The 26,142-nt window shown below is 39.9% G+C and overlaps 2 protein-coding genes across 4 annotated transcripts in view; one reads left to right on the top strand and one right to left on the bottom strand.

The window, feature by feature from the left end:
* The window catches only part of GPR137B (G protein-coupled receptor 137B), a 28,974-nt gene extending 19,734 nt beyond the window's left edge, over positions 1 to 9,240 (top strand). The window contains exons 5-7 of the mRNA XM_037390835.1: positions 1,467 to 1,595; positions 4,451 to 4,575; positions 6,024 to 9,240. Coding sequence (XP_037246732.1) covers positions 1,467 to 1,595; positions 4,451 to 4,575; positions 6,024 to 6,135 — 366 coding nt within the window. The 3' untranslated portion in view covers positions 6,136 to 9,240. The remainder of the gene's footprint in view (positions 1 to 1,466; positions 1,596 to 4,450; positions 4,576 to 6,023) is intronic.
* The window catches only part of ERO1B (endoplasmic reticulum oxidoreductase 1 beta), a 32,620-nt gene continuing 15,180 nt past the window's right edge, over positions 8,703 to 26,142 (bottom strand). For 2 of the 3 annotated variants that reach the window (XM_037390832.1, XM_037390834.1), the window contains 12 exons: positions 25,968 to 26,050; positions 23,929 to 24,002; positions 21,180 to 21,300; positions 21,048 to 21,094; positions 19,883 to 19,894; positions 19,011 to 19,037; positions 17,439 to 17,531; positions 17,026 to 17,272; positions 16,098 to 16,167; positions 14,873 to 14,959; positions 13,327 to 13,460; positions 8,703 to 12,393 (listed from right to left, as the gene is read on the bottom strand). In XM_037390832.1, coding sequence (XP_037246729.1) covers positions 12,333 to 12,393; positions 13,327 to 13,460; positions 14,873 to 14,959; positions 16,098 to 16,167; positions 17,026 to 17,272; positions 17,439 to 17,531; positions 19,011 to 19,037; positions 19,883 to 19,894; positions 21,048 to 21,094; positions 21,180 to 21,300; positions 23,929 to 24,002; positions 25,968 to 26,050 — 1,056 coding nt within the window. In that variant the 3' untranslated portion in view covers positions 8,703 to 12,332. The remainder of the gene's footprint in view (positions 12,394 to 13,326; positions 13,461 to 14,872; positions 14,960 to 16,097; positions 16,168 to 17,025; positions 17,273 to 17,438; positions 17,532 to 19,010; positions 19,038 to 19,882; positions 19,895 to 21,047; positions 21,095 to 21,179; positions 21,301 to 23,928; positions 24,003 to 25,967; positions 26,051 to 26,142) is intronic. The other variant, XM_037390833.1, reaches the window with a different exon arrangement.

Genomic DNA, 26,142 nt, shown 5'->3' with positions numbered 1-26,142 from the left:
CCAGTAGTTTTCCAGCTCTGCCAAGGCTAGGAAAAATGGCCGGGCTGGGTCTGGACCGTGAGCATATTTTTTTTTGGCCTCAAAATCCCAGACACCTGACATCTCCCCACGCTCTCATCAAGCACCTGCAGACCAAAAGCAGTGTTGCCAGCCACGCAAGGGCCTTGTGTTGCCAAAGCGGTCAAGCAAACCCGGAGCCATTAACAATTTTCTGTTGAGCAGTAGACAAAACTGTGAATGAGAAGTAGGTAAACAGTAGGGTAGGATTGCCCAGAGGAACTCATTATGAGTTAGTTGAGTAAGGTCTGTCAAGGGACCACTAATCAGCCCTGCTGCGGTGTAAAGAGGAGCGCAGCTCGGTGTTGCCACTCCGCGTAAATAGAACACACAGGTTTAGGCAGAAGGGCGCTAGGCTGTGACTTAGCTCGTGAATCAAACATTTTCTGTCTTGTTGGGGCCTGGAGCGTTGCTGCTGCTCCTGCTGACCCCTTGCAGGGGGCACTTCTTGTGCTGACTCCTACAGCCTGGAGTAGCAGGGGCTGGAACTTTAGGCCAGAATATTTGGTCCCATTTCCCCCATGGAGGCAGAGGTTGCTCACAGGGAGCTCACTGGAACGCTTCAGGCCTTAGGTCACTACTATGGGGTTTTGAACATCTGATCTGACTTGCGACACGAGGGTTGCCTGGATTTTGGGGTAAATGGTTTGAGCTGTACGTAAAGAGCCTGGAACAAAGAGGCAGGTACTCAATTTGGTACCAGAATCAAAAGTCACTTTTAAAAGAACAGCTTGACGTTCGTACTGTGGTGCTGCCTCAGGTCACCTGTCAGACACATTACCCTTTTCTCTTCTGTACAAAACACATGAAAGGACCGGATTTGCCCTCTGCAGCTGTGGTGAGTGGTGGAGGGGAAATCTAGAGAGAAATTCAAAGTTAATGCTACAGCAACATCATGGTTATTCAAGCTAACAACGTACGCCAATTTGAAGGGATCCGAGCCTTAATTTTTAAAAGCCAGATTGCCAGCAGTGCCCTTGATGACCTGGGTATTGATTGTTCCTTTAGGTATTATTCCCAGCTGGAAAAGGACTGGAAAACTAGTTTCTTATTACCTGGATTTGATCACTTAATCATTAATAGTTGCTTGCCAGGCTCTTAGGCTGGGAAGACCCCTGCATGAAACTTTGATTTTGCTGAAGGAAAGACAGCGGGAGGAGGAAGAAAGAGGAGGGAAGGTAGAAGGAAAGGGAAGTCACGTACCAAACAAGATAGCATAATGATTTTTTTTAGTATGCCTTTAATCATTAGCCAGGTTAATCTGGCTTTACTGAATGGAATTTCTGGCTGTGTTGTCAAGCGTTTCAGTCACTTAAATATAAATCTTCATAAAAAGACATGTTGCCTCCTGCACCTTTAAAGGAGCTGCCATCTTTATTTTTAAACACTCCTCTTTGGCTTTTCAACAGGCAGATCTGAAATGTCAGCTGGGAGACGCAGGTTACATAGTGTTTGGAGTGATCCTTTTCATCTGGGAGCTCTTGCCTACTTCCTTGGTTGTGTATTTCTTCCGTGTCCGAAACCCTACAAAAGATCTAGTAAGTGGAATTTATTACTATATTTGTTACTATAATGTCCAGGCAGGTCTGGAGGGCTCAACTTCTGAAGGAGCTTTTGCTTCTTTACATTTTGACTTCTCTTTTTCAATGTGTCCTTGGCAGAATAAAAGCAACCCAAGCTTCCTACTTCGTTGTACTAACTCCTCATGAAAGAAATTCGTTGTATTTACCCAGAAGGAAGACAGGGTGTTTCTCAGGCAGCTCACCTTAAGTCAGGAAACTTCTTAAATTTAGGGACATCCTCCCTTCGAGTTAATACAGTACTTTACTGGAATCAAGTGGAAATGGAGTTTGTTATCCAAACTTGGGATCTTTCATCACATAGCAGTGAAAATGGCTGTATGCTAACTGTTCAACTGTATGAAGGAAATAACAGATTGAATTCTTTCAGCCCTGTACCCATTGAATTGTCTTCATGTCAAAGACCAGTAGCCACAACAAGCACTGGCTGACATTTTTGTTTGCTATTTCAGCAGAGCAGAGATGAAGGAGTGAGTTGTAAGAATAATTCCCTGTAAGTATCCTTAATATCTAGGTAGTTAATTGCGGGCAACGTCTCCGGGTTAGCATAGGATATGCTGGCTGACAGGCACGTGGGGAATGTAAGCCCTGCACTAGGATTACCGAGGTGATGTCTCTTTCTGTAGGCCAAACAAACCAAAGCTAATATTCCCCAAGAAGGATGTGAATGGTAAATTCACAAGTAAGAAAAGCAATTAATAGAATAACATTTTAGAGAAGGTGATGGTTTTTGTTCTCACCTGTGGGTTTCAGAGACAATGATACAGCCAAGCTTAACAAGGAAGTAATACCTGACATCACACTAAGGAACCCCAGGGACCCCAGCGTCCATCACCAAAAAAATTTCAGCCCCGCTCCTGCTTAGGAGTTAGCCAGGAGAACTGCAAATGGATTAAATGTTTTTAAGTACAGTCCAGTGGTGCTGCTTTTCTAAAAAAGTGACCACCGAGAGATCTCATTTTATTTAAAGGGCTTTTATTTAGTAAATTAGTAAGGCTAGACCTGGTGGTCAGGTTTGGGTAGTGTCTGCGAGATTCACAAGAGAATGAAAATAGGGGATGTGGCCTAGTCTCTCCTTCCAAAATGCTGATCACGTATAGGCTTGGAGTCCTACTCAAACGGAGTGGAACAGGCAGTGTTCTCTCACAAAGAGCACTGCAGTAACACATACGACATTTTATTTTTGCACTGTGATTTGGAGAAAGCCCTAAATCTCCAACTTCATAAAGATACAGCAGGAGATCCATTCAGTAACACCCCTTCTTCCATGGATACCTGTTTTAGAGTAGACATTCTCTGTCATAGTGGATAGGCCATACATGGAATTTTTTCTACACAAGACAAATGTTTGTGCTAAACGGTATCACGGGAAGAGGAAAACCAGAAACAACAATGGTGGAAAGAAACAAGGAAGAGGCTGTAGCAGGGCAAAACCGCCCTTCAGTGTAAGCGTGCCACAAGAGGGAGACCAAGGGCCACGGGACTTCAGTCTGTGCGTTCAGCAGGCCCGCTGTCACAGCGGCTCAGTATCAGATGGTCCGGTGGTTGAGAATTTTGGCCAGAAAGCACGGGGTTAGAACGAAAACAAACCCTCTTTTAATTAAAGAAAAATCTTAACACCTCTGATTCGGTAAAGATCCAAAATGTTCTTTATTTTTAATAAGGAACAATCCCAAGAAATAGTTGTTGTTTGGTTTTACGTTTCATTCAGGAATTCAGAAACCAAAATTTTGAGCAGAGACAGCCTGAGTTCAGCACTGTTGAAATGTAAAGCTCCACTCCGTGGATGCTTATAGCCTGGAACGAGCTGTCAGCCTGCTTTGGTGCTGACATAGGGTAACTGCAGTGCGTGGGCCTTTGCCTTGCCATACCTCAGCCAGACGAATGCTGGAAAGGGGAAGATGACAGACAGACCTATTTTTACTTCTATTTTGTTATTTCTACTTTGTTATTTCACATCTAACACGCAGGGGAGATTAAGCTGCTCTCCTGCTTAAGGCCAAGAAGATGTCATCCCAGCTTATCCACACACAGGTGCAGGAAACCCTGTTCCCTGGGGGTGGAAGCAGAGGATCAGTGGAAGAGGCCCAGCCTGGTCACTGATGTCCCTCTGCACTGTTTCCAGAATCAAACTGACCTTTTGAATCTTGCATGTTTCCTGTTTTGATTCGTAGGGAAATAAAAGCAAAACGTTTTGTAAATGAAGGAGTTACATGTACACCCCTTGCCCTGTTTTATCAAAGGGCTTTTCCTTGGGATTTCACACTCACGGCACCGTAGGGCGGGTAGATACCGAAATTGCTCAGAGGGGTCCTCAAGGGCTTTTCAGCCGTGGTTCCATTAAGCAGGACGCCAGGGTTCAGCACGATCGGTTCCTGAGGCAGGGGAGGCAGCGCAGTGTGTGTGTGGGCGGGTTACAAATGCGGGAGGTAAACCCAAACCTGTTTAGGTGTTGTGTATCCTTCAGCTCCTCAGCTGCTTCCCCACTGCTCGCCTCAGGTCAGCTGGCTGCAAGCGCCAAGTGCCCAGGGTGGACAGCAGCTCAGCACAGACAGGTTACGTGCAGACGGGAGGGTGGTTTCAGAAATGGGTCATATCTGTCAGCTAGAAGGAAGGAAAAGCCGTTAAGATCAGCAGACCGTCACTGTGCTGGTAGAGAAAAACAGAAAATGCAAAAATATTTCTGTTGTTCACAGCAAATTGTCTATTTGATTTTGGAAACCAGGAGGTGAGTCTGCAGTGGCTTCTTTCAGAAGTCAGGCACCAAGCGGTTTATCTGTTGCAAGTACTGACTGAGGTTTCCCTTCCCTCAGGCCAACGCAGGAATGGTCCCAAGCCATGGCTTCAGTCCCAGGTCTTATTTCTTTGACAACCCGCGCAGATACGACAGCGATGACGATCTAGCATGGAATATTGCACCACAGGGGGCACAGGGCAGGTGAGATGCAAGAGGGAACCGCTGGCTTCCCGTAACGGGAACTTGCTTCAGAGGAGGAGGAACTCTCCCACAGGGCCAGAAGACTAATGTAAATCATCTAGCTCCAAGCGCTGTTGCGTAAATTCCGGGGGGCGAGGGGAAGCAAAGGGGGAGGGGGAGGTGGAAAGGCAGCACTGAGTGACAGACGGTAGGGATCCGAGGGCCCCACAGAGGCTGCAAAGACACAAGAATGAAAAGGCTTACGTAATTTAAGGGTCGTAAAAGCGTGCTGCTCTTTGAGAAAACGTGGGTTGCACGTTTCACCCTCTGCTGCTTCCAAGAGCGGCCTAAGACCTAAGACGTGCTATTTAGTTTCAGCTGCGAGCAAGGCAGCCTAAACACCCGGCTCCCTCCCTCCTCAGGGCGAGCAGCGAAGAGCTCGACAGCGCAGGCAGCAGCTTGCGAGGGTGGTAGCGAGCAGCCTCTCAACTTCGGGTGCCCTGCAACACGGCTGGATGTGTTGGGGGTTGCCTGAAACGAAGGGGGCGTTTGCTTTCCCACTTGCCTAACCGTTGCAATCCCACACAACCCAGACCCGGCACGAAAAGCCCCTTTTCTCCGTGTAACCGTGGGCTGTAGGTAAGGATTCCCTTCCGGGAGGGAGCAGCTCGCAGCAAGAACAAGAGCGATAGCACCCGGTCCGGAGAAGGAAGGGCACTGCCAGGACACTATCCTGCCCTGAAAGGAGGCTCAGTCACGTGTCATGCATTCGCTGTTCCTGTATCTATGCTATGCTAGTAGTAATTAGTATAATCAATTATCTGCTAATGAAGGCTAACTTGCTCACCATAGCTAACATACCCACATCTCCTCCTCATCACTCACCCGGATGGCGCAGTCGCTGTCTCTAAGCCCAAACCAGGATCTGATAGAGCAGGATATTCAGCGCTCACGACTATCCATCGTCCCACCCCCGCGTTAGTTTTTCACGCCGTAACTACCCCCCGGTGCCAGGCTGGTAGCCAGCCCCGAGCCAGAGGCCCCCTCCCTTCCGCAGGGAGCCACGAGGGAACCAGCCGCGCCGGGAACAGCGGAAGCCAAACCGGCCACGCGTGGAAAGCCGGGGCGCCAGAGCGGCTCCCAGGCACCTGCCCCCGTACGTGGGCACGGGAGGTGAGCTCTGCCACTGACAGGCCCTCGCAGTGACGCGACTTGGCAGGGATCAGCAGCGCTGCTGCTGGGATTTTCAAATGCTTTCTGGAATAGCGGCTCACAGAGAATGAGTTGAGAAGCGCCCGAGTCAAAATGACGAACAGATCAGAAAAACAAAACCTGGTTGAGGGTTTTATTTTACTTTTGCATTTCAGCATGAGAACTACCTCTAGGCAATTACGTTCTGCCCACTTTCACTAACCACGTATCCACAGAACCAGCCTGCCAGTCACTCACACTGCTCTTTTCCTTTTAAGTTTCTCTCCAGACTACTACGACTGGGGCCACCAGCACAGCAGCTTCATGGCTTACATAGGATCCCTCCAACAAGATCCAGCACTGGACACAGACCGGCCAAGCCCGTTATAACTTCAATCAACTGCAGCACTCTAGGACATTCCAATATTAAACCAGATATTCTGAAAAACAAAGCTTAGCAATTTTTCTTCACCTTTTGGTTTTTAGAAGTGCTCCTATGCACAGATAAATGAAGAACTTGTCTTTGCCACGAGCTTTTCATAGTTCAAGAAGTATAAGCTAATGATTTAAACTTTGAAGACTGTCCCAATTAATACCTTGTTCTAAGCCACGGCATTTTTGGCTTTGAATGGAGTTGTTAGAGGGTGTAATTTAATCACTTTATGCTCATTTTAAAAGAGCAAATTTCATGAAGTGAAATGGCATAATTATTTTCTAAGTATTTTATTTTTACACTGTCTTAGGTTAGAAATACATGATTACGTTGAATATACTGTAAACGCATGAATGGGTTGTTCAGCCGCATGACAGTAGCAATTCTTACATGCACATAAAAGCCTGTAAGGGAAATATATCAACCCGATTAAATAATGTCTTTTTCAAGTTACTGCTACATTCTCAGAGCACAATTTACTCTTTGGATCACCACTGCTTACTCAGTATGGCAAGATGGTTGGAGGCTAAAAGTCATCCATACTCTAGTTATGATCTCAAAACACACCGTTTTCTTACTTTCTCAGAAGAACGCAGTATCGGCAGCGATAGGGGCAGTCTCAGAATGGTAGAGATTGGCATCTGCACTGGCTGGAGCATTGTGAACTGCTGAACAGGCTGAAAATTTGTAAGTTTGAAAAATTGAAGTGATGTTATAATTTCTGTCGATCACTTCTAGGTGTATTTTCTAAAAGAGCAAAGTCAAATACCTAGCCAGGGAATGGATAAATCTAACAGGATGTACATACGTATTTATTTATTAAAAACCTTGGAAGCGTAGTCTGGGAACATGAGCCAGGAATACATAAAGCACAAAAACCTCAAGCGGACCTAGAGGATAAATTCTACCTAACTAGCAGAAGGTCAGCAGAGCCCTGTTTCAGCCTTGTATGTTCAGGGATAAGTTTGATAGTTTGTGGTGTGAGCCACGGATAAATACCATTCCAGGATGCGACATTTGCACCTAACAAGCCTAAAATTAATTAATACTAATCTAAGGCAAGCAGGAACTCCAACTCTATTTCAGGTCTTCCTACTGTGCCAAATACTGACCGGTATGCTGTGCTGTGAAGCATCACACCCACAGCAGCTCTCTCTCCTTCCCATAAATACCAAGATATAATCCACATCTCCCTGGGAGAAGAATACGTTTCTTACGGTAAGGTAATCTTTACTTCTATGAAACTAGTTCATTTTGAGGCGCGCTAGAACATTCCCAGACAATGGAGAGGCTTGATGTTTTCCTCATATTCAACTTCAGGAAGTACAAGTAGAGAATTCTTGGTATACGTTTCACAGGATACAGAGGAAAAAAAGAAGGGCTTGGCTGTAAACCTGATCCATACTTTTGGCTTCCAAGCAGACCTGAAGTGCCACACTCACGTGCCAAGCCTTCCCCAGGGCCTTCGGGTCTGGGGCATCTGCAGTAAAACCAAAGCACGAGCCCTGCCTCTGGCAGAAGCACAACACACCCTGGAACCTGTTCACCATTCAAAGCCCCCACTCATTTCTTCGCTTCTTCCCAAATGTTTATTGGGGAAAAAAAAAAAAAAGCCAATTAAACTATGAGCCAGAGATTAAAAAGGTGCCACAGGGTTGGGAGCGGAACAGAGATTTTATTAAACCCTTTGGAGTTCAACAATCACGTTTGTACTAAACTGCCTGAAGACCTAGTGCAAGAAAAGTCTGCAGGAATTAAATTTTCTTCACAGCAGCTATAGCTGCACAGCAGAAATTATGAGAATTTCGTGCTTACAACAAGCTTGATCCCTATGCCACAGCATGCACGCAAAAACGTGGTGTGACAAGTGACTATAACCAATCGTAGGAACAGAACTGAACACTCTCAAACACAGGAGATTTGAACAACAATGTGAAAGGTAAGACCTTAAATTTGAATTAAATGACTAATTATCATCACCTGTGTAACAGGTACTTACCCACCTAAACTGGGGATGAAAGACATGTAGCAATTTTTCAGTAAGGTAATTTGTTAAAAATTCATACATGGAATGAAAGAGAAAGCTGTGGAAACCCTTTAAGGGCAATAATTTCACATTAGGAGCCCACTGCATAAACAGACCAGAAAAAAGTACTTACAAAACTGATTTTATAAGCTATTCTGAGAATAGGACAGAACAGACCAGACTTCACTTCAAAATAAGCCTTTTTGACTCTTAAACCCAACTGGACTCAGTCAGGGGCTACGTTTGGCCACGTTCATGCAGAAGCATATTCCATTTCAGATGCGCTGACACACTGAAGCACACGGCGAGACACAGGTCACCATCTTTTGAACAGAATTAAAGTGAAAGTGCAGGCCTGCTCATCATCTTCAGCTGAAATGACCAACATGTAAATTACTTCGGTTATATCATTTCTACCAAGTGTAGTTGAAAAGTAAATGAAGAGTAAAAAAAAAAAATTAAAACAAAACCCCCAAAAATTACATTCACAAAAAGAAGTTGTAGCAGAAAATACTTTAATTCGCGTTTTATAGATTCAAACATAGCAAAGATTCAGAAGTGTTTAGATCTCAGTAAGCAGTTCCAACATTGTTTTGATTTTAATAAATATTACATTTTAATAGGCCAGCTGTATGGAGGAATTGTAAAGTGATGAATTGCCGATTGCTACTTTATAAACATAAGCATTTAGATTATTTACAACATATTACAGGTCATTTCCCAGAAAAAGCAAAAAGCAAGGTCAGATAAAGGCAACCCAACCATCAAAACACAACTGGAGAAAGTGTGGCACAGTGTATTTCATGCACATACAATGACATACAGCACAAATCATCAGCTGAAGCAGGAAAACACTTTTGTTTGTTCCAGCTTACACACGTCTCTCTGTTTTACCATTTCAGATCTATATTCTCACCTTCCTCCACAGGCACTGAAGAACAACTTCTTCAGCAACGGTGCCCTGTGTTTTACCTGCGCACTTTACACCAAGTCTTTTTTTTTTTATTACCATTTCATGTAGGTCTTCACAACTTGGGAAAAATGAAACTGTTTTGTCTTTGTCTTCTCGCTACCTCTGGGATTACAATCATTGTGTCATTTGTACAAGGAAATGTACTTTTTACTCTGAAATGAATGACAGACAATGTTGACAAGCTGATCTCCAACAGGGAGCTGGAATTTAAAATAGTCTACAGGTCGTGGACAGTGTAACTAACCTTATTCTTCAGTATAAAAACAGATCTGTAAATTTCTAAAATTTAACATATAAAGAACGAAGTCATCCGATTCCCATGGCAAAACTTCATAGGCAGCATAGTCACAGAATGTACATCAAATACAGTAAAAAAGATGGTGACAGGAAAATTGTTTCAACTAGATTTGTAACAGGAAAAAGCTTATGTCCTATTTCTACAGCGACAGTGAAGTGGAACGCCTTCCGTATTTGATCACCAAGCGAGATGTACCTTCAAATGCAAGAGAACTTCCCACACATCGGATCTGCTCAAGTTCTGTTGCATTCCTGTGTTCATGACACAAAGGAAAAGAGAAGCTTCCCATCCCCGCATGTCCTTCCCCAGCGGCATTAACCTTGCCTGCACCGCGCCAACGAGGGCTGCAAGGAGCCGGTGCCCAGGATCCGTGTGCCTGAGTTGCTCGCATGATGCCAGGATGTGATGCTGCTTCAGTGTCTGTAGACTTTAACCAGGCACGGGTTGCATCCCCAGAAGGTGTCTAGAAGCAATTCACTTTCCCCACAAAGCAAGGGGAAAAAGGGAAGAAACAAGTCTGAGACTAAGGTCCTTCCTGGGGCAGCGCAGACGACACCATTTTTTTTTTTTTTAACTAGAAAATCCTGCCTAAACCTTTAGGCACTATAGTATGTAACAATACAGGTAAATCCCACCTATATAGCATTCTTCACACAAGTGAGCCTACAGGTTCTAGCCCTTGCAGGTCAATCCAAAAGGCAAGGAATTAATGGCCAACTGAAAACTACACTCTTTCAATAGATACAATTACTCAGAACAGTTAGATACTCAGGGTGTAACTCATTTATTTACCAAACACAGCTGTTCACATCCAAGCTAGTTACCTAGATTCCCACTTCAATTTCATGGAGAAAAATAAACTCTGGGGTGCGAATACAGAGCTTGGAACAGGCCAGATGAATCCACCTAAAAATCACCCGCTCTTCTCCATTAATTAGAAAAAGGAAGCCTGTGGCCACTTTGCTCAGACAGTGCCCACAGGCAAGAGAGACTTGCTAGGTAAGAACGTAACATCCCCCAGAGTGACATCAGCTTTCTCTAACACCATGTTAAATCACCTGCTGGCTTCACAGGAACTTCTGACTGGATACCAGTTCACTGCCAATTTGTGCAACTATCACCAAAACTTTGCAGGAGCTGGTCTGGTTTTTTGGTGTGGTTTTTTGTTTGGTTTTTTTTTTTTCTTTTTTCTTTCATTTAGCTTATCCCAGTTTGACTCAAGAGGGTTTACTTTCTTCAGAAACAATATCTTTTTGTAATAGCAAGTGTCAGCAGGATAGTCTCATTTCTAGTCAGGTAGAAATTCGAGGCTAGTCTGGAAACGAAGGACATAGAGCATATTCCAGCTTTCAGAAAAACTCAGCTGTAAAGGAACATATTATGGAAGCCAATACAGTTACAATCAATTATATAAACAGGTCACTAAATATCTGGTAGGGTGAAAAATGTTTAAGAGCACTTTATTTTGCAGAGACTTATTTTTAAAAACAAGAGATGTATCTACACTGTACCAGCACTTCCCGCATTCATCACTCCTAATTTCACTTTGAAGCATGCTGGTTTAAAAAAAAATAATTACCACTTAATTTTAAATTTAAACCATTATTTGGTTGCTACTAATTAGTAACGCTGTTTCTGAATTCTGTTTTGGACAATGGTAAATTATCATTGACATTTGCAGACAATGATACATGAGAATTTCTTATTTTATGAAAGTTACGTTATTAACATACCCGTTTTTTTACTCTGAATATCCTATTAAAGAAGATACAGCTCGGGATTGCATAGATAAGAGTATGCGGTATTAAATGTCAGTGTGATTATGAATTTTAAAAAGCATCTTCTTTTAAAAGTGACTACAAAAACAAGTTCTTACTTCTTGCAATGACCTTTTCACATAGCACTAAAACATAACCCATAAAGAGCAAATCTGTTTCCATGGCTCAAAGATTGAAGTGTGCTATTTTAACATTTTAGGCATTAAAAAGACAATTTCTGGAAATCGAACTCGTCATTACCATCTAGAAAATCAAATGGGGTAGATGTGAATTTGATTGAGGCTTTTCAGCTAGCAGCATTCCCCTAACCACCTCCCCCTGCCCTGCCCCCCACCCCCAAGCAAATGCAGGTAGCCAAGGGGCAGTAGAAAAGTCACTTCCAACTGTGCTGCATCAGAGACAAGGTAGTTATTTGAAAGAAAAAAGGAAATTCTGAAAAGCAGCACACAGGGGAAAAAAAATGTTGATATCAGCATGATGCAAAGGAGCTCCGTATGAAATAAATTTTTCTGCTCAGTAAGTGTCCTATTTTTAAGAAAGTTTCATTACTACAGTAAGAAGGCAGAACTCAACAAGAGCCTTATTTCCTTTTCTGGTTTTGTTTGGCTTTTTGAGGGTTTTCCCTTTTGTTTTCTTTTTTTTTCCCCCCCCCCTCTTCTTTTAGACAGCCAGAATCAGCATACCCAATCCTCAGAATACACTGAAGCTCGCTGGGAGAGGTGAAGCACCTCTCTCAGGACAGGCCAAGTCAGGGCAGAGGTACACATGTTTTCATAGGAAACAACTGTCTTCAGAAAGACAAGGAAATAAAGAAAATTTATGACAAAGTCTCAGTACAACAGAATTGTGAGCAGAGAACTTAAAAAATAAACAAATCAGCATAATTTACACATTTAAAAACTATTTCATTCATAAATATCTTTTCTAATTAATAACCATTCCTAGTTTAAACATAAATATTCAAGTTGGTATCTGATTTTACTTTTTATCAGTTCATGTGAGTCCTGTAAGGATCGGTTCCTTCTGCTCAATGCAGTCAGGTAAGTGGTCTTCACTAACAGGTTGTGCAAAGGCCTTCATTACCTAGTTTGTTGTAACAAAACTTTAAAATTCTGCAACTCTTTTATACTTGTGGAAAGCCTGAAAAACAAGAACCCCTTAAGTGTTAGTAAGTCAACTGCAAAAGAGAAGTGCAAATCATCATCTTCCTTTTTTTGTTTTTGTTTTTTTTTTTAATTTGGTTTTTTTTTTCCCAAAACACAATTCCGTTCCAAAGATGAACATGCTTAACGTACTACTTTCCCTCAAAAGATTACTACTATTTGACTCTCCATTATACTTACATAATATATTTCAGGAATTAAAATTTATATATATATATATTTCATTTAATATATATTACTTCATTAAACATCCAAAAATCTCTAACCAGAGGTAATAATGTTTATTACATTTTTTAAAACAGGAACAGATTGTTACATTCAAGATCTGAATAACTGGCATGACAAACAACGCAAGTTCTACACATCTTTTCAAGCTTTTAAAATGTTTCATTTCATCACTTGATTGGGGTAACTTTTAAGAAATTATTCAAAACTAAAGTTTTCACAAAAATAATCACATACAAAAATCCAAAAGCCTAAGGGCTAAGCGACAGGTGTTAAACACACCTCCATGTATATTTCTTCTTTTTCACTACCTTTTTTTAGATACGCTCATTTAAAACAGAAATACAAAATGCAGAACAGCTGCAGTCAGTGTTCAAAAGGTGGAGACATGCTCAGAGCCTAATGCTCATGACTGCTTCAGAGACTTAAATTCAGCTTTTGCAAGATGGAATTTATGAGATTTGAGATAGAAAGACGAATTAGGTCCAAACACTGAGTGATAACCAAGGCTAATAATCAACACTCCACAGACTCAGTTTGACAGCATAAAGTTTATCAGTATCATTAATAGTAATTCAGCTTTTGAAAAGCTACAGCTACACGTACAACACAGTCTTTCCACAGGCCTTAAGCGTCAACACTGAAGGTTTACCACTTTTCTACTATACAAATGACAAAAACTTACCTTCCAAAGGCATTTACAAGAGCAACTATTTCTTGACGTGTGAGTTGAAAACCTTTTGATGGGCTGTGCTCAGGAAGGCTCTGTATTTCCTTCTCAGAAAATAAGATCTTCAGGGCAGTTCCTAAGCCCTGAGTCTACAAGAAAAGTCCAATGTTTTAACAATAAGATCACTCCTTCAAACTCTCAGAAAACTGTAAAAAAGTTTAAAAATTACTGATTCAGGCAAACTGTAGTGCCACTTCTTACATATTGACACTCCCTCAACGCAAATAACTGCACGCAATCCAGAACCATGCCATCAATTGTGTACCAGCTTCAGTCACTTATTTAAGAACATTTGTTTCCTCAGGTATACTTGCTCTCCATCTTATTTTTAATCTCTTCCTTGACCATCTCTTTTCTTCTCAGCCACAACAGACACATATGAAAACACACCCACTAGCTTCCAGCTTCCTCCCACGCCTGACCTTACAAGATGCCCCATTGCTGCAGGAGCTGTTGGGTCAGATCTCTCTTCCTCTCCCCTCCCCCTTCAAAGTCAGACTAGGTATCACAGCACCTCTGCTTTTTCCACCTCCAGTGCTAGTGGCAGACATCGCAGTTTCAATCCCTATTTTCTATACAGAAATATCACAGAAGCAGCTGTTCTTAATTCCCCTTTTAATCGGGCTACAGAAACAACCACTGGATTTTGACAAAAAATGGTTGAATCTGGCTGTAGGAGAATTTTATAGGTCAGGAAATCTGGCCCTATTTTTGTTTTGTGCAAGACGAAAAACCCAATAATAGATCAGAAACATTACTTAGGAGAGAGTAGACCGAAATTCAGCAGAGACCAACAAATTTTTGATGTTATAAATTTCTTTGAAAATTGAACTCCAATAAGCTTAATGCCATACAGAAGTATAGCACAGTAGGCACCCCAAAGTAATAACTTTTCTGAGTCTGGACTTAACATTAGTCTTGAGGTTTAAAATCTTGTTCTCAATAAAATAAAAATAGTACGTGTCCAGAAACTGAAATTGTTTTTCAATTTTCAACTTGACTGCACACCTTTGCATACATTTTCTGCCTTCTGCACCAGTTGTGAAAATCTGAATCACTACTTCTTATGCCTCAATTTGTGGAGTCAAATCTCATGCTGGATTTTCTAACAATTAAGCAAGTGCTGTATGTCCAGGAAGGCTGCCAACAGGTGATTCTACAAGGCTCATCTGATCATTGAATACAGATAAGAGATTGACTGCCAGTAAGATTTTGCTGTGAGGCATCTGCTTCAAATATTTTTTTTTCAGGGAATACAAACTATACCTTTTAGTGAACTAAACAGCTGTTGACTAAAAAATAATTCCAATTTAAACATTTTTTCCAATTGTTTAACAGTGAACTAAATATATGTCTATTTTTAATATATAGGTAAGGATATCAAAGACCAACCATGCGTATAGAAAGTCTGAATGCTAAGGTCAGAGGCATCCTGCCAGACCGAAATAGATGCTTATCTTCTAACCTCTCCTCTGCCACACACACACAAAATAAACTTTACCTGCAGTTTGCCCCACAGCCTACATTTGTCACATCCAACACAATCCATTATGCGGGATATGTTCTTGAAATGCAATCTGAATTCTTCCTACAAGTTGAAAACAAAACAAAAGAAGTTAACTTAAAGTACCTCTTAGCTTTACAAGAACAGAAGATTGACTTATACAGTACCACCGGAATATCAATTTTCTATTACTAAAACTGAACAAACCCACTACCTTATGTGGTCAGGCCATAACAAAGGTCCACGTAAACCCAGAATCTTGTTTCCAAGCCACTGCTAACAGTTAATTCCCAACACCACACACCCCCCCAAACCATAGAGGACATGCAGGGTAATGCTTGGATTCTGTACACCGAGTTTCTACCAACTTCCTAAAAATTGTCTAAGCTATAAGCACTGTATCTGTGTCCCTGCCCAATTTTTCTTCCATTATTCAAATCCCTTTTGAACCAACCTACCTTTCTGACAAACAAGTTCACAAAAGCAATTTCCTGCCCAAACCTATGGATAAGATTGTTGCTTTGCAGTCAGAGCAGAAGAAGCACACACAGCACAGCAATAATTAAGATGATCTCAATTATGTATTTGTCAGAAGACAACTAGCTGGGCCTTTCCAGTAGGATTCCTTCTAATGCCAATGCATTTCATACTACTACTGAAATAAGTATTAAAAGCGTTAGTAAGTATCAAATCAGACCTGTATTACTGAGCCATGCTCCCTTTGTGGAATTGTAGTGCATAGCAATCTGAACAGCAGCATGGTAACACTGGAAGTTCTAGGTAGTAACAGCATTCACATTAGGTTCCATGTCCAAGAGCTATGTTCTTCTAATGTTAAGTATAATATTATATTACATTCTATTATACTATATAAGGCACCTGTTTTTTAAGCAAGTATCACAGGGTTTTTTTCCAGATACTTATGTGAAAAAGGTACTCTATTTAAAAAACACCACTGTATCTACTGCTACTATCAATTCAACCTGCTTGCCTCACCACAGTCCTGATGGCAGACCCAAGGCATTAAACCAGCCTGCTTGGCTCAGACACTTTGTATTCCTTTACTGTCAAGTAGATTAAGGGCCCTCACATAAAATTCTCTAAGTTTTTATCCCTGCCTTTTCTATTCTCAGCAGTATGCTTCTAGTAGTTAGAGAGGTTTTCTAAAATGACGTAATTCTGAAATGGGTATTTTGGATGTCATTCAGAAAATTTGCTTTACCTTTAATGACTTGGCTCCTTTTTTATCTCCAGCAAACATGGATTTTTCATCAAAGTGCATACGGAAGGACCTAATAATAAAGACAAAATGCAAAAAAACCCAAACGCTGGCATGAATTAGTGTTCCATCAATCCTGGTGAGCAGCGCTAGTGCCACCAGTGTAAAATACTTTTCACAGTTCCTAGTCTTTGCAGACTAGTTCTTAAAAAAATACAAATCACTGAATTGTATCAGTTTTACTACTCAATCATTGTAACCTGAAATTTGTTATTTACAGTTTTGTTGATAATCTTCTTTGCTCCATTTCCACTGATGAAGATTTCATTCTAATATACTTGGAAATTGTCTTCATGTTTGCCTTTCAGTTGGTCACTGACCACATCTCAAATGTCTAGCAAGATTGCTACTAGGGGCAGCAACGAAGCCACAACAGCATGTTACCAATCACAAAAATGAGTGAGAAAGTGAGCAAAGGAACTGGACTAAAGAACCTTAGAGAATAAACTGAAGGAAGAAGGGATGACTAAAATCCCAGAGGTTAAGTCTATGATATAAGCTGGATTGCTCACTGGATTGTTAAAATACTACTACATATACTATTTTCCTTTTCAAAATAAATTCGCGTGCACCTTATACCAAAGAATCAGAAAAAGCAACAAATAGGGAGCAGCTCGGGATGTTGTGTGGGGTGGGTGGGGTTTTTTATTTGTTTGCAGAGGTTTTGTTGTTTTTGAAAGGCTGGTATAATCAAACCTCAAAAACATGCATCTCTTTTCATCTCGTGTACAAATTCCTCGTTGTCTCCCATTACTCCATTTTATTTCCCCATTCCACTCTCCTCTTGTCCTATCAAGAAGTCATCCATGCTCATTTTTGACTATAACTGAGAATTTCAAACTATTGATAAAAAAATAATCCTATGCCTTACTTTGTATCCTTGAAGATATCCAGTAAGAGAGCTTTAGATTCAGCATCCTCATGGCCATTTCCAGTGTAAAGGTCAACAACTGAACGTTCAAAGTACGGAGCAACCTTTGACAAAGCACGCAGCTCTATCAAATATAAGAAATATAAATTTTTGAGCCTCCTTGGTCCTTCCCCTTTTGTTTCAATAGGGTCAAAGCGGCGAGTGAATTCTTTCACATTCGGTCCCCAGCGAGGCTTGCCCCAGGTTTCTACACAGTGAAAAAAAAAAAAAAAAAAAAGGGTAGAGGGACTAAAACATAGATATTTAGGAAAAGAAAGCAATTGAATATGTATCAAAGATTTTCAGAAAAAAACAAATACACAGTACAGATACTGTAGAATTCCATTCAACAATTTTAACTAGACTTAAATTACCTTCAAGAAGATAATTTGCACACAGATGCAAGTTGATGCTAGCATGAAGTCCAGATATGAGTTTATAAAACACTCTTTTCTCAAGGCAAAGACCTGTCCAGGAAAAAAGACAAACAGACCCCAGCCTAAATACTGGAAATAATGTATTAAAATGAATATGCCTTGACATTTCAGTGATGCGAGTCTGCATCATTTAACTTTCAAAAATTACAACTACAGTACTTCAGAATTGTTAATAAGCCCTTATATGCATCACAGGAAAAAGTTCACTTATTTTTTTATATAAAAGAAGTACAAGAATGAAGTTTGACATTTCTTAGTATTTTAGTGCTCCAATAAATACAGCCGAATAAGTATCTGGTCAATTACTACAGATAAATTGCCACACAAAAATACAATGCTTACATTGTTTGAGCAATAAATTTGAAATAATCTTAAATGTTGACAGTCCGGAAACCGGAACTACACTGTGACCCATCCTGATTAGAATTAAAGCTACCACCAAATTAAGAGCAGTGACCTTACAGAAAGACACCAAAAAACCCAGACAACCTTATGGCTTTGGAAAACAGCAAAAAATATTTCTTCCCAGCTCTACCACAAATTCTACTGTAGGATTTAAATGTACAGAGCAAAACCTTGAAAAAATATATGACTTTGACAGGTACAGACTCCTACAGTGTAAACAGAAACACAATGGCATTGGGTGGCCAAAATATAATTTAAATGGAGAAGTTACTTAGAATACCGCTTGGACCCAGAGATGGGCTACAACTGGAATTTGGGAGTTGGTTCCTTTCTCAAAGGATATGTTTGAGTGACTTCCCTGCCACTCCAGTCTCCACAAGCAGAAACAGGATGAGCTGATGGTGAAGCCTACCTGTGAGGCTGAGATACGGCCTCATTTATAAATAGCACATTTTAAGCAGCACGTAAATTTGTACGCTTTCCTACAATAGCACTACTTTGAGATTTCCAACTAAACAAGTAAAGGCTTACGAAAGGCAGAATGAACTAAGTTTAAAATTAAGTACATTTAATTCATTACTTCTCTGCACAGCTCCAAAATGCTATTTTGATTGCTACCACTGTAATAATGGATTTCAATTTAAATATGAATAAAAAGCAAATTTCTTTGTCTTCTGAATACACATTATATTTACATTATCTTATATACTGTGAACAGAACCATTGAAAACTTTAATGTTTTTTAGAGCTGTTTTCAAATAAAAACACTTAGCAGTGTTACTAATAATAATGTCCCTGCTTAAATGCCTAAGATGAGCAGAAAATTCAAAGTAACCGGTATTGAAGTGAACTCCCCCTTTATAAAAGATGAAACACTGAAGGGTTTAAGGAGTATACCATCTAAGTGAATGAGAAGATTTCCAAACACCCTCAAGGTAAAAAAAATAAAATAAAATGAAAATTTCTTTGAATGACACTTAGAACTTCTGCACTATTAAAAAGCCTACGCTATGAAAAATAGTTGGGGAGATAAAAAAAAAAAATAAAAATGTATGTTTCCTCTAGTGAATTTAAGATTATATTAACCCATCCAAGAACCTTTACCTTCTAGCCATGTGTAGAAAGATTCTCCTGTAAATACAAAGCATGCAGTTAAATGAAGAGTATTCATTTTCAACATCACAGTATCTTTATACTACTATGCATAGTAACATTAGCTGCCATCTGGATGAAAAGCTGAATAATTAAGCTATTAAAGTGAAAATTGACACTGAAGCAGCTCAGCTTTGAGGTTAACTTAAATCTACTGCAGTCAGAATGGGAGAAAAGCAAGAATGAACATGACTAAGCTACTGGTGAGGGCATTCGGAAGCGCATGGAAGCAGAAGCCTGGTTATATGCACCCGTGGTAGAAGATGTGAGAGGAGGGTGTGATTATATCTGATAGCCTTTACCTCAACTGCTACTTTCCTGCAGGCTTAAATCTTTTGCCTGAGAGCATTCAGCTGACTGAAAAAAATCTTAACGTCTGTCTCACTGTAGACAGACAAGAATGCTTTTTCTCCCCACTTTCCTCACCTTCCCAAAATCAAGGACATCCAAGGAAACACAAAAATAACATCCCTTGTCTTTCAAGGGATTTGACATCAGTATCAATGGGGCTCTGGAAGAGACCCAAGAATCTTTTAATTTATACATCTCCACTTATCTCGCTAATGACATTACCGCAACACGTATTCCGTTGCAAAGATAAGAAGCAACAACAGAATTGTATTTTGCTCTTACCCACTCCTTTCCCCTACTCCAAATGAAAGAATTATCCCAATAAAACCATTTTCTGATCAGTCAGTCATCCATAAAAACGTAAATTTCCTATCCTCTAATGCAATAGCAATAAAGTGAATAAACCAGATGTTCAAAACTCTTTTTTAACACTTATTTCATTTCCGCAAGTCAAGCAAAATAGGATGACTTACCATCATCTCCTCCTTGGGCGGGTGGGGGGAAAAAAAAAAAGTAAAAATCCATACACATTAAAGAGGTAATTTTCGCAGCAAAATGGTAATAAACACAGGCTTTACTACAAACACTGAAGAAGTTCAAGTGCAATTATTTAATCTACAAAAGAAAAGCTAATTTCCATCCTCTTCCTCCTCCTCAAGACCACCTGAGACTAAATCCATTATAATAACATCTTAGTAGCAGCTGATTTACATATTCTTGAAAGCTGTGTTTAATTTCAGAAAGAGTTAAGTAGTCTTCAGTTCACATTATTCAACAATCTGACTACTGTTCCTTCCTGAAATCCTGACCCCCAAGTTAAACTGCTCTTATAATTTTTGTATACCAGCAATATATTATCTCAATATAATTACTAAAATCTGTAATTACTAAAAATAGTAATTATAAATTGTATATACATTATCTACGTTATAGACAGATTTTCTAATGTGTGATGATGATTTCTAACTCAATCTATTGGCTAACAGTTAATTTTTAAGGGAAATTAGACAGACTGACAGGGGAAAGCTGATTCATTTGGAATCTGAGGTTATAGTTTTCAATTTAAATCTGAAAATTTAAAACTCAAGTCATTGGCATACTTTTTAATTTTTTTTTTTTTAAATATTGCAGATAATTGAGCCTTCCTAAGTATCCACTCTTTCTTCAAATAATGCAATCATTTGTACATTTGTAATACACTAAACGTTATGGATAGAAAAAGTACAGCTACACTACACTAGAGTAACTATGAGCTGAAGTGATTAAATTAAATCCTCCAGGAAAAAACACAAGGGAAGAATATAGGAGTGCTGAAGTTTTTGTTGAACTTTAACTCCTTCCCATCCACACTGAAAAGTTATAGTGACACTTCAACTCAACAGCTGAGACTTACTTTAGTTTTCATATTAGCTCCCCTGACATTAATAAGACTACTCATATGCATAAGGCTAAGCATGTATGTAATCAAGTATCACAAACCTTACTCTAAATATTGAAAATGGACAGATACTTCTACAGAGGCAATTAAAAAAGCAGAAAGTGCACCTACAGACTGAAGATCACTATTCATCTCGCTTGTACTCCAATTGTCACTACATTAAAGGAACTGCATCAGAAAATAAAACAGGCAAGACCCACCCCTACTAGGTGCCAGTGGATTTAAAGGACGATAGACAGATCGGGGCCTAGAAAATAAATTAGAAAAGACAAAAATCAGTTTTGAGCTGAAGCACAAGTATAAGAAATAGGCTTCCTCTCCCTCCCAATTACTTGAAGCAGTTTTCTTCGTAGATGCTGTTCCACACTCTCCAAGCAGAAGGCCCCTTGTATCCAGTGTAACGTTCTGGATTCAGCAGCAAATCCACATACTGTGCATCTGGAGATCTCTCATCTAAATAGGAAACCTTTTGTTACATATTCTAACTGATCAGTTAAAGATTTAAGTTTAAAAAAAGTCACACAAATATAAGTAAGAGGTGTCATATAGTACTAGTCTGTCTTCCGGTTTGATTATAAACACCTTGTGCATAAAAATACAGTAATACAGACAGTAAACAGAAAGCTCAGAAGTATGTAATTTATTCCAAAGTCTCTTATGTGACCAAAATTTCTACATCATCTTAACACCTTTCATGTGGCTTCCTCAAATCCACCACAAACACTTGTCATACAATGTGTCCTCTCACCCTATTCTAAGATATAGGCAGTGTTCTGTTTTAAATGGGCTTCAAATTCAGGGTTTGTCTGGCAGTATTTGGTTGGGATGATTGTTGTTTTGAAATGGGTATACTGTTACAGGAGCTTCTTAACAAAGACAAGTGCAAGAAGTGCACATTGTAGCTGGTACATGCTTTTATACGTATTTGTTAGTTAAATCCCTTTTTTCCCCAGATACCCTTCATACTAGGTAAGTCTGGATCATGTTGCTTAACTGCACAAACTTCCAGCATAACGCAGAATGTTCTGTTGGTTATGACATGAAGCATGTTATTTAAGCAACATTTCACCAAGCTATACTCTCATCTTTAAAGTTCACTACAAATTCAGGCAACATATCCAAAGAAAACTGTGAACAGTACTCTCTCTGCTTGAAAACTCCATACAAATAGAAACTTACGTTTTGAGCTACAACCACTAAAAAGCAGCAAGAATTCCCTCCCCTTTGAAATTCTAGGTCAAGAGCAACTCATGCTTAAAAAAGGCCACATACAATACAAGCCAGTAGTCCAGAAACTTATTCATAGGAATAGGCCAAGCAGTGCCACTGAGCATTTCCTCAGATGTTGAAAAACGCCACAGAAATAGAGTGAAAACTGCTCTAAAAAGAAGAGATGATTCTGCATGAGCAGTTAAGCATCGCTTCAGCAGTAGTAGCAAAAACAAAGAAAAGAGACACGACACAGGACGCACAGCAACACAGTGAGTGCCAGATGAGACAGAGTTAAATAACAGCTTGCTTTATTTCTTTGACAGCATGGTGAACCTAAGCAGTTCCTACACTTCCTGGTCACTTCAGGTCTCCACTTTTTCTTCAACTGAGAGTGCGGGGCAGTGTAACAAAAAGATGGAAAGCTGACCTGGGTTATGAAGTTTTTTTCAGCTAGATCAATTCCCTTATCTAGTTTGTCATTAAGCCCAACAAAAAGCTAGTAAAAAGTAAAACTGATATATGGGTTTGTGCTACAGTTGAGTGCATTAAGAGCGCTCTCGCTACCAGGAAGAGAGGAGAGGAAGAGAACAAGAGTTTCTACCTCCTCCCATCGCTCCCAGTAGTTATTCTCTCACCTCTCCCTAGCTCTAACTCACAAACTCACCTGATAAGCCAGTTCATCACAACAACCTGGGAGATGGGAGGGAGACATCAACTCACTTTCCCGCTAGTCAAGTAAGCTGAATCAGTCTACCATGCAGACAGATGCACGCCAGTGCAAAAAAAGCACTGGAAGAACACAGCTGGGGGCAGTACATCCTCCTTCAGCAGGGCATGATGTAAGGAGAGATGGAGTTAGAATCAGGAACTACTTAAGTTAGTATTACTTCTAAAAGAAACACTCCTGAACTATACCTTTCCCAACCGAGTCCTCTTAAAAATACAAGTAGGCACCTTGAAGATGGTAGAGACAACAGCAGTTTATTGCATATAACAGTTCAGATCTACAGTAACGCTCACCAACTACTTATCACAGAAACAGCTTGTATAGAAAATTTTAAGGAAGCAGATGCAGCAGAAGTGCTGCAAGAGAACTGCAGCTGGAAAGTCCACTACAGCTGCTGCTTTCTCAGATGACACCAAAAATTGACCTAAAGGTAGATTAAAACATCTTGCATCATGCCTTATGTCTTCCTAGCATAGAGAGCTTTCTAAGATATCTATTAAAAAGGCCTTTAGCAGTCATTCCTGAACTTGGCAATTCTCATGTTTATCTGAAAAACATTCCTTTGAGCTTTGAACATTACAAGCAAATAAAGAGACTGACATACGCGGAGCAAAAGGAAGATACAATCCAATATCCTAATGTTTTAACAGTAAGAAAGTCCTTATAAATAAGGGTGAATTGAGTGCAGAGATCATTTGGTAACACAGCAAGGCTGGAAGAGGAACAAACTCAGTCCAAGCATAGACAGTAGAAGAGCAACAAAATTAATATAGTAGTAAGAAACTGAATCAGCTGCAAGTAATTTCTCTTACATTTGTGCTTGATAAAACTTTGTGAGAAGCAGCTCTTTAAAAAATATACAATAGCTGCCTCCAATTTACCTTTTTTTTTTTATTTCCATAAGTCTCCTGTTCACTATATTAACAGGAGGCAACAGTGAATGTGCATTGTGTAGACTACCATATGCTTCTTGTAAAAAACTGCATTCTTTGCATGTAAGATGATATAAACTGTCACATCTCTCATTTAGCACAAAATTATCACTTTCCAAATACGGTTATTTGCAGAGAAACTGTAATCTTTCCTGGTTTTTAAGAGACAGCAAATAAAACAAACACTCTGAAAAAGCTTAAACATTTTACCATCAAGTTCACAAAAATGATCCTGTGAATCATCGTATCTTGCCCAGTCAATGAAAGCCTCCTTACTTTGGTTACTGAGGGGACAAAAAATACATTTGATTTTAAACTTTTAAATAAACAACATCAATAAGAGCTACCGAAAGAAACACAATCCAAACATAGTAATTAACTTGGAACTGATTTCCGAATTACTAGATCTGAAAACCGAGACTATATGGAGGTATTGCTTGTTAGCTGCACAGAGATTCAAGCAGGCATCAAGTGCAATACTTAACATCAAGATCACTTTTTTAAAGACAGCAAGAAAGATATCATCATTATTTGAACAAACTGTGCAGAAGCAGCAACTTCTCTTCCTTCAGTAAGAGCTTGGTAAAATGCTTTCATAGCATGTATTTTTAACACTTTTCAAACTACCACTTTAGCAGCTGTCACTTTGGGGGGGTGGGCAGGGGGAAGGAACAATCATATTTTCATAACCTGTACTTTCAATGAGAGCTACAATAGTTAGCCTTGCTTTTTAGTGGGAGACCAGATGTCTAAATGCCCCTTTCAAGCTAAATTACTCTATGAATATGGTTTGTCTTAAGCCTTTTAAATAATAATGGTATTCCGTTCACCCTAGCATTTTCAAAGGTGTATTGTACCAGAGAGACAAGTCATTTTAAGTTCCCACACTATGAAACACAGTGTCAAAAGCTGAATGCTTTCTTCTACACATATGTGCAGCACAGAACTACGGATGCCATGCTACTGACAGCGAAACGTAAGCAGAGTTAAGACTGGGAACTCTGCTCCAGGGTGCAGCACCTTGAACTAATGAAAACAACCTATTCCATTTGAGTACATTAATACTAGCTCAATTCTACAAACAGAGGCAATTCCATGACAGGACACATTTCCCACCTTCTACCAAATCACGACAGGAGACTACACTTAGCATTAGAGAAGGAACCTCTCCAGTAATTACTAGCAGGCAAAATTTTATAATGACAAAAAATACAGTTGATAAAGGAAAATGACCCAAACCCATGAGGACGAAGCACCAGTAGGTAGAGAACACTGAAGTTTATCTACCAAGCACAAATTTTTCCTGCACTTGCAGGATCCACTACCTGCCTTCTCCCAACTTCAATTGTCTATCCTACTCTTACAAAAGGCATTCTCTTCAGCTCTCCGTATGTGTATTCAGTCTCATATTCTTTTGCCCAACAGGAGCAGAAGAGAGTTAATAGTTTCTTATTTCCCCTAAAAAAAAACAAAACAGGACAAGGGCTCTATCCAGTTTGGTTTAGAACAACGCATGCCAGGCAGAAGCAGTCACTTTTTCATGGCAGTCCCATTTTGTCAGATGACAGGAAAAAGTTTCACAATCTCTATCAGGTAGAACTGCTGAAATCTGTGGTCAAAGACACTATGCCTGTCCATCAACAGTGAATAATTGTTTTTTTCTATTTCTGCTTTTTAAAGGTGAGTAACCTGGTAGAATGCATGTTTTTCTAAGTGCTGTTCCAAACACTTCCCTGCTCAGGGGCAACACCATCCTGCAGAATTCCTCCTACCCAACCTTGTCAGTGCCATGCAATAAGGAAGATCAGGGAATTGATCCAAGCTAAAAATAACTTTGCCAATAACAGAAGTAACTCACAAGCTCCCTGATCTGGTTCACTGAACAATGATGAACAGGCACATCCGTGTAACAGAGGGACAGAGCAGGACAGAATCCCTTAATCCAGCAGAGCCATCAAGAACAAAGACTGATACCAGTAAAAAGTAGAAAAAAAGGCAGGTTTATTTGCAAGTTTCCTCTGACTCTTGATACTGTACAAGATACCTCTTTCAAATGATATCAGTGTACTTTAAAAAAAAGTCTGTTTATCACTTAACACCTTTATCTTCACATATTCCTGCACCATTTCACATTTACTTTCTAATAGGCTATGAAAGAACAACAAAACCCAGCACACTGCAAAAACAAGACAGACAAAATGAAATGCTCCTTTGTTACTATTTTTGTACTATTGTAAATCACAGCATACCTTAAGGTACTGTTAACTGCTCCGAGTTTGTTAGCTTGCTCACAGTCTTCCAATTCTTTGGAATTATTTGCCGCTTTTGAATACTGTAAGAAAGTTCATTTTTAATATACAAATGAATGACATAAAATTAGCTGAGAACAGGTGCTGCGAAAGGTGTTCCTAGGTTTAGCAGTGA

Source organism: Falco rusticolus, chromosome 6 (genome assembly GCF_015220075.1).
Source record: "Falco rusticolus isolate bFalRus1 chromosome 6, bFalRus1.pri, whole genome shotgun sequence".
NCBI classification, from domain to species: Eukaryota; Metazoa; Chordata; class Aves; order Falconiformes; family Falconidae; genus Falco; species Falco rusticolus.
This window is presented reverse-complemented; position numbering and strand designations above follow the sequence as displayed.